Source organism: Lissotriton vulgaris, chromosome 7 (genome assembly GCF_964263255.1).
Source record: "Lissotriton vulgaris chromosome 7, aLisVul1.2, whole genome shotgun sequence".
NCBI lineage: Eukaryota > Metazoa > Chordata > Amphibia > Caudata > Salamandridae > Lissotriton > Lissotriton vulgaris.
The window spans coordinates 604,664,098-604,677,203 of record NC_141695.1 but is presented as its reverse complement, the minus strand read 5'-3'; the positions used below and the strand labels follow the sequence as shown (position 1 = coordinate 604,677,203).

At 46.5% G+C, this 13,106-nt stretch overlaps 1 protein-coding gene across 1 annotated transcript; it reads right to left on the bottom strand.

Annotated features, from left to right (window-relative positions):
* Positions 1-2,076: 2,076 nt before the first annotated feature.
* H3-3B (H3.3 histone B) lies at positions 2,077-4,530 on the bottom strand. Its single transcript, XM_086930734.1, has 4 exons — positions 4,341-4,530; positions 3,389-3,530; positions 2,690-2,843; positions 2,077-2,585 (listed from the first exon to the last, which is right to left on the bottom strand). Exons 2-4 carry the CDS (start codon positions 3,514-3,516, stop codon positions 2,457-2,459), a joined length of 411 nt encoding a protein of 136 aa, XP_086786860.1. The 5' UTR covers positions 3,517-3,530; positions 4,341-4,530; the 3' UTR covers positions 2,077-2,456.
* Positions 4,531-13,106: the final 8,576 nt, after the last annotated feature.

Genomic DNA, 13,106 nt, shown 5'->3' with positions numbered 1-13,106 from the left:
GTGTTTGCCATATGTCACCAGGGTCTCCTCGAAAAAGAGCGATCTACTTTGAGACACGTCCTTTCTGTTGCGGTGAGTGTACACGCGTAGTTTGAGGATTTCATCGAATACTACATTCAACCCTAAATGAATGAGAGTTTATGCAAGGCGCTCCGACGGAATGGCACCCAAATCTGTTTCTACGAGATTCCAGCCTATTTATAATCAGGGGCCTGGTTTTAAACGGACTGGGGTGTAACAACATTTATTTTCCGTGTTTTGGTGCGCACATAACATGCCACACAGCCATCTTCTGAAAATTCAAAACACGTAGCACATTTTTTGGAGCAGAGAATTTACCACATCATGCCAGCCAGGGGGCACTTCGAAAGATCAGAGGAGACCTCTAGCCTGGACAAGACGCCCCCGCCCACCTTTGCGAAGGCCAGTTTATACAATCCGTTGCAGAGTATTCCAATAAAACGTTGGTTTCTGCGAGGCACCCTTCTTGCCGTCAGGGAGTGTCCATCCCTTACCTATTGTAGACGGGGAGCGATGGATCGCACTTATTACCTTTACAATCTTCATTTTAAAACGAGTAGAAAGACACCGTGCATTACCGAGGGTGGAGTTCACGAAGCCGCTCCGGCTGTACACATAATCGCTCCTCGGCAAACTCAGGGCGGCTCCAGCGATGACGCGGCGGCTCAAGAACCAATCCTAGCGCGGCGGCACTGAGGGGGCTCGACCGCCTCAGCCAATGGCAGGGCAGCTCCTTCGTTCTTCTCCCGCTCCTCGGACACACTGACAGCGGGGAGGGAGGGAGGGGGGGGGGCGCGAACAGACACACACGGACTCACTGACAGCGGAGGGTGGGGGGGGGGGGGGGGGAGCGGGAACAGACACACACGGCAAAAAAAACAAAGCACTCACGCAAGCAGGAAGGCGGGTGCCGGCTCAATGCCGGGACAGACTCGGGGGCGTTCCCGGCGTCGCGTGACGTCGGCAAAAGCCAAAGAATGTCGGGAACGCCCCCGTGTCTGGTCCGGCATTGACGGACAGGCCCCTCGTCCAATGGCAAGGCTCCGTTTACGGAGCCAGCCAATCAAGGACGAGGGCCGAACCAAGCCACACTACAGTTCTCAACAGGTTTTCGCCTGCGCCGAAAAGATGCGCAGAGCGCATCTTCGGCGAGGCAAAACCTAAAAAGGGAGCCAAAGCAGGCATTCTCCGCATGTCCTCACCGGCGTAAAGACGGCTCGAATCCCAGAAGTCCGGCACTGGTAAGTGTATTAGAGCTGCAAATCTGACGCGTTTCGGACGCTTGCACACAGACACGCACCCGAGAACCTTTTTTGTTGGTCAATTAAAAATCAGAAACACCATGTGCCTCCAAAGCTCGGTGAATATGGAGGAAATGGCGTTAGGAGCCGTTGGCAGAAGGCAGTTACAGCTCTACGGTGACGTTTTCATGTGTGCATACACGTATCTGCCAACTTCCACACAATATTCTATTGTCCCAAATGCATTCCTGTAAATTCGAGGGAGGGGGGATATCCTTAAAGCTCATCAAGAATTTAAAACCATGCAGCGCCGGGCCCTTTTCCTCTGTATCATTACAACACCAACATGTAATAGATTCAAACTACTGTAGCAACGAGTTAATGCCCTGTGGCCTGCTCTTGTAGTTGCCATGGCAACTACAACAAGACCGCCAGGTGATGGTGATGACTTGTGTCTTAGGAATGACCCACATTTAGAGTTTAGTCACGATTCCAAACTTCCACAAACCACCCCCGCCTTTCCTTAAATAGAAACCCACAGACCACGAGATGCATTAGTAAAACCGATCCAACGCTGGACAGGAATAAGATTACATGAGGAGGTCCACACGGTACAACAAATTAACCATTAAAAAAATGAAGCATTGTTTCCACTTCGAAAATCAGGCTTGTTTCTCCAAAACGGCACGATGCTTTGCCGACATGCAAGCTTTGTAGATGCAACCCAACAATAACGTCAGTGCATCGGTTCACAGCTACACTTGACATTTATCCCTACCTTGCAGACAGATATCATTGCACACCAAGACAAGAGTGGGGTGTAATGTAAAACATTTAATTTAAAAAAAATAAAACAAAGCTACAATATAAAAAGATTATAAATGCACACGTCTTACAGCTGCATTATTTACATTTCAAGAACCTGAAGGGTCACTGGCATCCCTTTTTGAAGGCCCAAATCCAAGTGGTTTGCCAGTGCAGCACCAAAGTTACACCACAATTAAGTGATAGTTATTGCAGAGGATCCTGTACATGGCCAAAGGCATAGTACCCATATTTTCGAACGACAAACATGCACGAAAAGCACGACAAATGCTGAACACTTCGCATAAAAAAAGCTAAATTAACAATTTCGTACAAAAGAGCTCACGTAAAATTAAAAAATATATTTTACAGGTTTTACTAGTAACATGTTTATGCTCGTTCGCCACGTATCCTACGAGCCAACTGGATGTCTTTTGGCATGATGGTAACCCTCTTAGCATGGATAGCGCACAGGTTAGTGTCCTCAAACAGACCTACTAGGTAGGCTTCGCTGGCTTCCTGCAATTTGGAACAGCAAAAAAGCCAGTTAGAACGGTACTGAACCGAGGCAGTGTTAAGCCGCATTAAAAGCCCTATTTAAATTACAGTGCAGTTAATCTCACCTGCAGGGCGCCAATAGCTGCGCTCTGAAACCGTAGGTCAGTCTTGAAGTCCTGGGCAATTTCCCTCACCAGCCTCTGGAAGGGGAGTTTTCGGATCAGCAACTCTGTGGACTTCTGGTAACGACGAATCTCACGGAGGGCGACAGTACCAGGCCTACGAAAGATTAAAGTAAAGACTGGCGTGAAGGGGCCATTAACAGCAGTTTCCGCTTAGACTACGAGTTAACTACTGCTCCCATTCCCTCCGAAAGTTACCAGACCGACCATAGTTATACGACAACAACCGAAAGGTAACCTGTACCTAATACTATTAACGTTGGCCTTCAATAACAAACATAAGGGGGCGGCTATTTGACTTGCAAGCGTGTATCCATCTTTATTATTCAGTTGCCGAATCAAAACGCCATTGTGCAGCACATAAACCTTGTATTTATGAAAGCCATTAAGACCCTTGGTGTGCAGATGTAATATAACGGAAGGCTTGCCCGGATCATTAAATAAGCGGTATGGGCAGAAGCAAGCAAGATGCGAGTGACAGACCACACCAATAGATACGAGATGCTACTGAAGGTACACATTGTAATTTTGCTTGAAACAGACCTGGACAATTATGTAAAATTGAACAAACCAAAGATTGCCGGCCAATTATGTAATAAGTGCCGCTATCATAGTTCATACAAGTTGAAAGATTGAACTCACCTGTAACGATGGGGCTTTTTTACACCTCCGGTAGAGGGAGCACTCTTCCTTGCTGCTTTGGTCGCCAGTTGCTTCCTGGGGGCTTTCCCACCAGTGGATTTACGAGCAGTCTGCTTTGTTCTGGCCATGCCTTCTGTTGAAACTGCAAGTGAGAAAGTAAAGAAGACTTAACTATTGGCATGGATGGATACTAGGTGTGTGTGTGTAATAAAAACATACGGACTGCAGTCGCTACATTTACAGACCTAGACCAACGTACTATCTAATTGCGGAGTGTAAATTGATACGATACCATATACACGAGGAGTTAAATTTAAAACTATTTGGCTTATTATTGCTCAACTGAGGGGTATTTAGAATCTACTTTTTGTTCACTTTAAGGCATTGATTTCAATAAATTCGAAGGTTTTACTAGCGCCATTCCTCAAACCAATGTCAGCCATGACACCACGTAACGTCAGTAAGGGCCTGGTTCTCCAGACACTCCCCGCCCACGAAAAATACTTTTTTTTAACATCCCAACTAGACCTAATGGATCCCACCACACTTCCGGACAGTCAACCGTTTCTTCCTTTCTAGTCACCATATCGTACTTTATTAGACCCTACAGTTACCTATAGATTAGAAGCTCGGTTAAAACGCCTGGGCATAGAGTACGCGGAATAGAGAATACAAGTATTGTCAGCAACTCCTCTCTCCGCGTCAGACTACCCTCCACGTCATCCAAAACGAAGACACCCCCTCTCCCGACAATTAGCAACAGATACGCCATCGGTTTGGGAAGAAGGAATCTCAATCCCACATAAACACGGGTATATGTGACAATTAGGATTTATATAGTCTACAAGCATATGCCACCGCTTAATCGTACTTCTGTATATTATATTCGCTCAGTCATCATTTAATTCAGTCTAAACCAATACGACTCATTTCCTTGAAAACCGCTTCTCACCTTTTCAGTTGACCAGTAACTGCTTCGAACTGTGTTCTGTGAACTGCGCACCAATAGTTCCTGAACCGCTCAATCCTTTTTGCGCACAAATTCAATTCAGATCACGCTTCTTAGAAAACGCCCGCCTTCGGTTTGGATCAGATACTGAGCAGAAATGCGCGCAATGCCGCCTTATAAAGCGCGTTAAACTAGCAAAACCCGCTTCCGTCCTCCAATTGGCTCGTGCTCACAGTCTATACAGTACGTCACACACTACCAACCCAATTTGGCGAGCCCATGCTGATTGGTCAAAGATCTGGCGTCTGATTGGTCTTTAAACTTGGCTGCTGATTGGTTACATTGTAACACAAAAGAGCCAATCAGTTAAAAGCAAAGCAAAGGACCACGATTGGTCGAGAACAGGACATGGTTGTATCCACGTTTTGACACCAAGCTCAGCACAGGAAATGAAAGCAGCAGCTCAAAGCAGAGTGTAGAATGCAATACAAGCTAAAGGATATATATAGAGTACGCTCAGGCAATAGAGACAACTACGCGGCTAAAAACTATAAAAGAACATGCTATACAAATAAATGCAGTTGGAAGGATTGGTTTTCGGTTATTTAATCTAATTATACAGACAACAGGGGTCAACGTGGATGTCTCCTCAATCTGTTGTTCTCTTCAGTGCGGAAAGGCTCGAGATGGAAATGCATTATGATAACAGTATAGAGAGGAAACTGTTTAACCCCTTCCACGCTGATGAGGAGCTGGGCTCGTCATGGCGTAGCCTCCTCGCATGCTGATGACGAGCCCAGCTCGTCACGTAACATGCGATTTACAAAATCACAGCATGAGAGCGGAATTCCGCTAGCGCGCATGCGGTTAAGTGAAGGGTTCAGACATAGTGGTCCTCCGTGGCACACTTTGAAACTACCCCACCGTTATGTTTGGGGCGGTGGCAAAACAACTTTCGAGAGCATACCATTAGCAAGTGCCCTGTAGTGAACACACTAATGACAGAGAGGGATTATTGAGATAATGTGGGAGGCGGGAGCCAGCCTGGCGAAAGGGGCGCACAACAGTCTCAAATAATAAATTAGAGAACACAGAGTTAGAAGGAGAATGGGGGGTGGAGAAAGGCGTGGGAAGAACGGAGTTTTCAAAAAGAGAGAAGCTTTGAGAAAGTAAGAAAAACACAGGATGGCTGCTATTAGTGACAAACTGTAAATTATTACCACCTTTATATAACCTTGCACCCCAACGTGTTTAGATGTTGACGTAACACACCTCTCGCACGAAAGGTAATGCTCGAGTTCATACGTGCATGTCTAAAAGTTAGTGGCGTAGAGGAGAGTGGAGTGTTGTGAAGTAGGGTGGAGCAGAGTGCCAAAGAGTGGAGTAGCATAAAGTGTTGTAGAATGGGGTGGCATTAAGTGGAGTAGAGTGGGATGGTATAGCGTGTTTTGTAGAGTTAAGTGCAGGATTTGCATAGAGTGGAGTAAAGTGTTGTGGATTGGCACAGAGTGTCCTAGAGTGGCTTGGTGGGGGATGGAGGAGTGTAGAGTGGAGGGTTGTGGAACCGAAGAGCATAGGAGGGACATAGAGTGTAGTGGTGTACCATAGAGTGCAGTAAAGTCTTTTAGGGTGGCGTGGAGTAGAATGGAGTAAAGTAGTATAGAGTGGCATACAGTGTCGTAGAGGGAAGTAGAGCTGTAGAGTGGAGCGAAGTAGCCTAGAGTGTCTTAAAGTGGAGTGGCGTAAAGTGGAGTAGAGTGTCATAGAATATAATGTCAGATTGTCATGGCAAACAGCACAAGGGAGCAGCATAGATTGAAATAAAGTGTAGTAGAGTGGAGTAGCGTTGAGTGGCATAAAGTGTCATAGAGTGGAGTGGCATGGAGGGGCAAAGAGAGGAGTAAAGTGGTGTAGAGTAGAGTGGCGTAGAGTTTAGAGTTTCCTACAGTGGGGTATCATAGAGAGGAGTATAGTAGACTGCAGTGTCATAGAGTGGACACAAGTGGTGTCGAGTGAAGTGGCATAGAGTGTCTTAGGGTGGAGTGGCATAGAGTGGATTTGAGGGATGTAGAGTGGATTTGAGTGCCGTAGAGTGGAGCAAAGTGGCGTAGAGCAGTGGCGTTACGAACCTTGAGGGGTCCCCCCTGCAGGGTACGTGAAGGGGCCCCCTCCGGACTCAATCTAGAGCTCCCCAGCAGAGGTGCAGTGCTGATGGGCCGCCTGGAGGGTGATGGCCCCCCCGCACCCAGGGGGCTGCAGGGGCCTGTGTTACGCCCCTGAAATTTGTGACCTTATAAGTCTTTAACAAGAGTTATTGGCTTTGCCAATGTCTTTAAGCTATGTCGTAGAGCAGTGTGGCTGCTGTGCAGCATGTTGAAAAGTTATAATATAAAAGTGTTATAAGCATTTTTATTACCTTATATATAACCAAAAAGATATTATGTACAGCTGAACGACCCTATTAAAACAAGCATTGGCATAGCCAATAGGTCTCGCATTTGGGACCTTATAAATGTTTAGTTATCCAGCACAATATCCTTGGTGCAACACTATTGCATGGCTAAACACCTATAAGGTCCGAAAGGCTATGCCAATGCGTGTTACTGCATTTCCCTGTGTGTCCAACGGCAAAGGGCAGCCGTGCAGGAGGGGCAGGTCTCAAAGTGTCTCTCGGTCAAACTTTTCAACCTGTGAAGTTAAAAACTACAGCCCCCTTTTGAGGGAGTTTCCCTGACAATCTTTCCATGTTGTTGCCATAGCGCTTGCATTTCCCTCTCCTGCATTCATTAGATAAGCACTTTCAACGATTTCACTGGGAGTCAAACAAATTAACGCCGCAGACTGTAGGTCTTCGGGGTGCAACATGTTCTCGAGCTGGTCTGGTCTTACAGCACTATATTACTTCCATTCAGGATATTGCTTCATCTCAAGGGGCTCGTGTTGAAAGAGGGTGGGTGGGGGGAAGGGTGGCCTGAGTTTCCTACCTTAGTTATGGGATTTTCATGGTTCTGCATGGGTGCTTGCTTGTGTTTTGCTGAGAGAGAGTTGTTAAATAGCCAGTTTAGTGTTGGTTCATAAAGGTGATGTGAAGTTAAAATACATTTAAACCTCCTAAGGTTTCCAAAGGCCATTTGTGAGTAGAACAAACAGTCCTGGTTTACTTTTGGTATTCAGTTACTTGTAGTCCTGATTTTGTAATGAAATAAAACAGAACTACAAATCCCAAAAGATCAAGAAAGACCTGTCCTGTTTTTTCTTGAAAACATGGGAAACTCGATCGCTTTGTTTCCCAGGTCATTGCTCGAGTAGCTCACCTGGTCCAGGTTTTATTTTCAATCTTTTTTAATGGTATAAAAATGAACTACATGTCCCACGATGCAACCTTAACTTCTAGACTGGATGAGTTACCCACGCCTGTACCCGAGAAACTTGAAAGCTCAGACCTCGTTGCTGTTTGTATTTACTATACATAATTCACTACTCCCAAAAACAAAGGATGTTCCACGTCTGTATTGTAGATCTGCACCCGTATGGCCATGCGAACGGGTGCAATATATATTTGGTAGCTTTAAATACCCACGTCCAAGGCAGTTAAGTGTTGGAATATTAAATGTAAATTAAAACCTAACACGATTTATGGACTAGCTCTTACAATCCCTCAGATGACCCTGGCTCGTGCTACGACACCCCGACCTTCGCCCCACCACCTGCCCCCAGGGTTTCGTCGACCTTTGCACACGGAATACCTGTGGTCCCGTCCCGGTCTGCTCACAGTCACTGGCAACCTCAAGGGATGTAGGCACTTCCCTGCAGCACTGTCAGTGTGCACTGCTCTGGGGCAGTGGGTATGTGTCTTGAAAAGTGAAAACACTATTGCAGACTAAGGGTTTGTCCGAAGCCGACCTAAGTGCTTGGTTCAGACAAGTCTCTGTCGTCGTGCTCGCCAGCCTATGGTTTGATTGGAGCATTACACTGATCTAAAAGTGTCTGTGTATGTACTGGGGAAAGGCTGTGCATTGATCAGGAATGGTATGCGCGCGCGCCAATACCAACCCGCCACCACCACCCAGACTCAGACGGTCCTCGCCCTCCCCCCCCGGCCCCCCGAACCACTCCTCCTGCCTACTAGGCTTGCTCGGACCGTCGGATGGGATGCAGACTCACTCACCTGACCAAGGCCTGTCCTGCAGCTGAGAGTTAGGCGCCCGCGCATTTTTAATTATGTGTGCGCTCAATGTCATGTCCTGACAAATGTAATGCTACCCCCGTCACCAGAACTGGCGAGGGGGTAGTATTCCAAAGCGTATGGCACCTTACACGACATGTTTCGATAATGCTATGCCAAAGTTAGCAATAACCGCGAGGATTATAATGCACTTAAGAGTATATGGTATATCGTTATCATGGAACAGCTATAAGGACATGGTTCCGAAAGCTGCAGACAGGCTCAGCTCATGCTAGAGCACCACCTCACATAATTCCAAGCACTCTGCCTTCAGGATTGATAAGGCTTATAGGAGTATATGTGTCCATTTTGGGGTTAGATATAGGCATGCTATATCTACAGCAAAGGGTGATTACACCACCTTGCCCCAGCTGTGTTACAAGCCAGTTGTGTCTGTTTAGATGGCCAGCCAGGGGTAGCATAATACATGCTGCAGCCCCTGGGAGGCCTTGGGTGCACTTATGCCCTGGGTACCTATGGTACACTGTACAAGGACTTACAAGAGTGACCCAATACCAATTGGTAAATGCACCTAAAGTACATGAGTGTCAATTTAGAGAGAGAACAGCTAGGCTGTGGGACTGATTAGCAGGCCCACAGCCAGGGAAAGTCGTAAACCAGTGAAGCAAAAAGCAAAAATCTGGGGTAACCATAGGATTGCAGACCCTACTCTCCTACATAACCACCCCCAAACTTAGGGACATTAAACTAACCTTGACCAGGTGAGTCTTCCTGTTCTAAGAGGAAATATCTGGCGAGCCCATCTGCATTGCCATGGTCAGTATCAGGTCTGTGTTCCAATGTAAAGTCCATCCCCTGTAGGGAAATGGACCACCTAAGAAGTTTGGGGTTTTCACCCTTCATCTGATTTAGCCACAAGAGGGGCTTATGGTCTGTCTGAATTTTGAACTGAGCTCCAAACAAGTATGGCCTCAACTTCTTCAGGGCCCAAACCACAGCAAAGGCCTCCCTCTCAATAGCTGACCAACGTTTCTCTCTAGGGGTCAGCCTTCTACTTATAAAAGCAATGGGCTGGTCATTACCATCATTATTCAGCTGAGATAGAACAGCTCCCATGCCCAACTCAGAACCATCTGTTTGGACAATGAAGGTTTTGGAGTAGTCTGGACTCTTGAGGTTAGGTGCAGTACACATGGCCTGCTTCAGGTCATCAAATGCCTTTTGACAGCTAACTGTCCACTGAACTTTCTTTGGCATTTTCTTGCTTGTCATGTCATTAAGTGGGGTCACAATGGTCCCATAATTTCTGACAAATTTCCTATAGTAACCAGACAGGCCCAAGAAAGCTCTGACCGGTGTCTGGGTGGTTGGAGGAGCCCAGTCCTTTATGGCCTGTATCTTGCTCTCCAATGGTTGAACCTGGCCTCCACCTACAAGGTGGTCCAGGTACACAACCTGACTCTGCCCTATCTGGCACTTGGTGGCCTTGATAGTGAGGCCTGCTTTCTGCAGGGCCTCCAAAACTTTCCTCAGGTGGATCAGGTGATCCTCCCAGGTGGAGCTAAAGACAGCAATATCATCTAGACATGCTGCACAAAAGTCATCCAACCCAGTGAGAACTTGGTTCACCAACCTTTGAAAAGTGGCAGGTGCAGTTTTCATACCAAAGGGCATCATCACAAATTGGTAATGACCTCCTGGGGTAGAAAATGCTGCTTTGGCCTTGGCCTCCTCAGCTAACCTGATTTGCCAGTAACCAGCTGTCAGGTCAAATGTACTCAAGAATTTGGCAGAAGCCAATTTATCTATGAGTTCATCTGCCCTGGGTATTGGATGGGCATCTGTTTTAGTAACAGCATTGAGACCCCTGTAATCTACGCAAAACCTCATCTCTCTCTTACCATCCTGGGTGTGATGCTTTGGCACTAGAACTACAGGACTAGCCCAAGGGCTTTCTGAGGGTTCAACGACTCCCAATTCCAACATCTTCTGTACTTCTTTCTTTATACAGTCCCTGACGTGGTCAGGTTGCCTGTAGATTTTACTCTTTATAGGCAGACTGTCACCAGTGTCCACCTCATGGGTGCACCAGTTTGTCTGACTGGGCGTCAGAGAGAACATATGTCTGAAGGACTGAAGAACCTGCTAGCAATCCTTCTGTTGATGTTCCGAGAGGCTGTCAGAAAAGACCACACCATCTACTGACCCATCATCAGGGTTCTGAGTGAGCAGGTTTGGGAGAGGGTCACTCTCTTCCTCCTGTCCCTCATCTGTGGCCATGAGCAAGCCCATGTCCGCCCTGTCAACATATGCCTTGAGCCTGTTAACATGAAGCATCTGTCATGCACGCACCTTCTTGTCTCAGAAGTGTCCTGGATTCACGATGCTAAACACCCAGCCTCCCCCCGTCACCCTCCGGGGGTCAAGATTAAGCACTAAAACCCAAAAGGTAACCGGGGGAAAACAGGGGAACAAAACAAGGATAGGAAGGGGAAGAACAACAGCATTCCACAGTCTTCTCCAAATCAGAGGATACTTGATCTTCTTTAACTGGCACTGTAGTAAAATACAATAACAATGAGTGAAAACAATCCCTCCCCTAATGTTCCCTATATAAGGATTGTGATGTGATGTACCTTCAGACAGTGGAGGTAGACGATAATGAAATAAAGTAGAAAAACTTGTACTCCGATATCAGCCTTGATATGGTCTATCAGATGCAACAGAATTCTAAATGTAAAGAGACACCATAAGTAAAGCGTAATTAATACTTCAGCTAATGTATCTCTTCTCTTCGTGAGACTCACCGTTAATAATTGAGGATACAACCCTGGAATTGCCTCAGAACACCGTACAAAAATACCCTTGTTAAGCTCACAAGGATCGGTAGGGCAATATCAATGTAACCACCACTCAGAACTGAGTGACTAGAAACGTGGTGTGCACACCTAGCAAGCTGTATACCAATTAGTTTGCAAAACCACAATAGTCAAAAAAGCAGGCTAAACAATAAAGGATTTAACAAGAAGACAACAATATCTAAGAAGCAAGCCGCTTCTTAGGACTCACGATATGAAAATCAGGCTCAGAAAAGCAGGATGACACAAACTCCTTCCAAACACGAACCACTAGCTCCTCGGACGCCGTCACTGTGACCCGGAACGAGATAGGGAACAGCTGGCTAAACGTGAAGCGTTTCCTGAGCGTTTTGGGCGGGTTTAAGAACCAAACACATTTTCTCTGCACATGCGCGTTGACTGCGCATGCTTCAAGGGCCCTGTATGTAATTTTGCCAACCATTGCCAAGTACGTCTTTCTTCCTCTGCAGTTGGTCGGTAAAGGACGCTAACAAAAAGTGGATTCGAAAATAAGATTTATCAAGTGTTACACTCTCCTCGTTTACACGACAGGCATGACAGAACACCCCTCCCACAACGCCCCCCACCGGTTTGGGCTTGTGGGGGAATCGCCTGTGAAAAGCACGCAATAAACGAGGCGCATGTACTTGGCTGGCAGGTTCCCAAGATCTTTCTTCAATGCCATAGCCCTTCCAGTGTATAAGATACTGGAGGCGACGACGAACTCTTCTAGAGTCAATAATAGCTCCCACCTCGTATTCCTCACTAGCATCCACCGTAATGGGAAGAGGGGTCGTCTGAAGGCGGGTATCTGGCACTACAGGTTTTAAAAGGGAAATGTGAAAGACAGGGTTTATCTTCAATGATGGTGGGAATTTCAGCTTCATAGCTACAGGATTGATGACTTGGATAACAGGAAAAGGACGAATGTACTTGCGTTTAAATTTACAAGCTCCCTTTAAGGCCAAATGTTTGGTGGATAGCCAGACTTTATCGTCCTTTTGATAAGCGGGTCCTGCATGTCTATGTGTGTCAGCTGCCTTCTTGTACTCGGACTTGGCTTTATCGAGGTTGTCATGGATGGTGGAATGTACGGTTTTGAGGTGTGAAACTAAATCCTGTGCAGCTGGAATGGCACAAGGCCTCAAGGGAGAAAAGGGAAGGACCTTAGGATGGAACCCGTATGAAGCATAAAAAGGGGTGAATAGAGTGGAAAAATGATGACTATTATTGTATGACATTTCTGCCAACCAAATCAGCTCATCCCATTCTTTCTGTTCTTGCAATAGTTGACAATGCAAGAACTAGTCAAGGCTTTGGTTCACCCGCTCTGTTTGTCCGTCTGTCTGGGGGTGATGACTAGAGGAGAGGCGGACTTCAATATTCAGAGACTTACATAACTGTTTCCAAAAGATGGATATAAACTGAGAGCCCCTATCTGTGACCAAGATAGAGGGAAGACCATGAAGTCTGACTATGTCCTGTAGAAAGACACCTGCCAAAACAGAGGATGTAGGTAAACTTTTTAATGGGATGAAATGAGCCGCCTTGGTGAACATGTCCACTACGACTAAAAGAGTGTTATTCCACCTTTGTGTACGTGGTAGCTCTACGATAAAGTCCATTGATACGGACTGCCAGGGAGCCAAAGGAGTGGGAAGGGGAAGTAACAAGCCCACTAACCCTTCGTGTGATGTCTTCCCTTGAGCACAGACGTGACAAGTC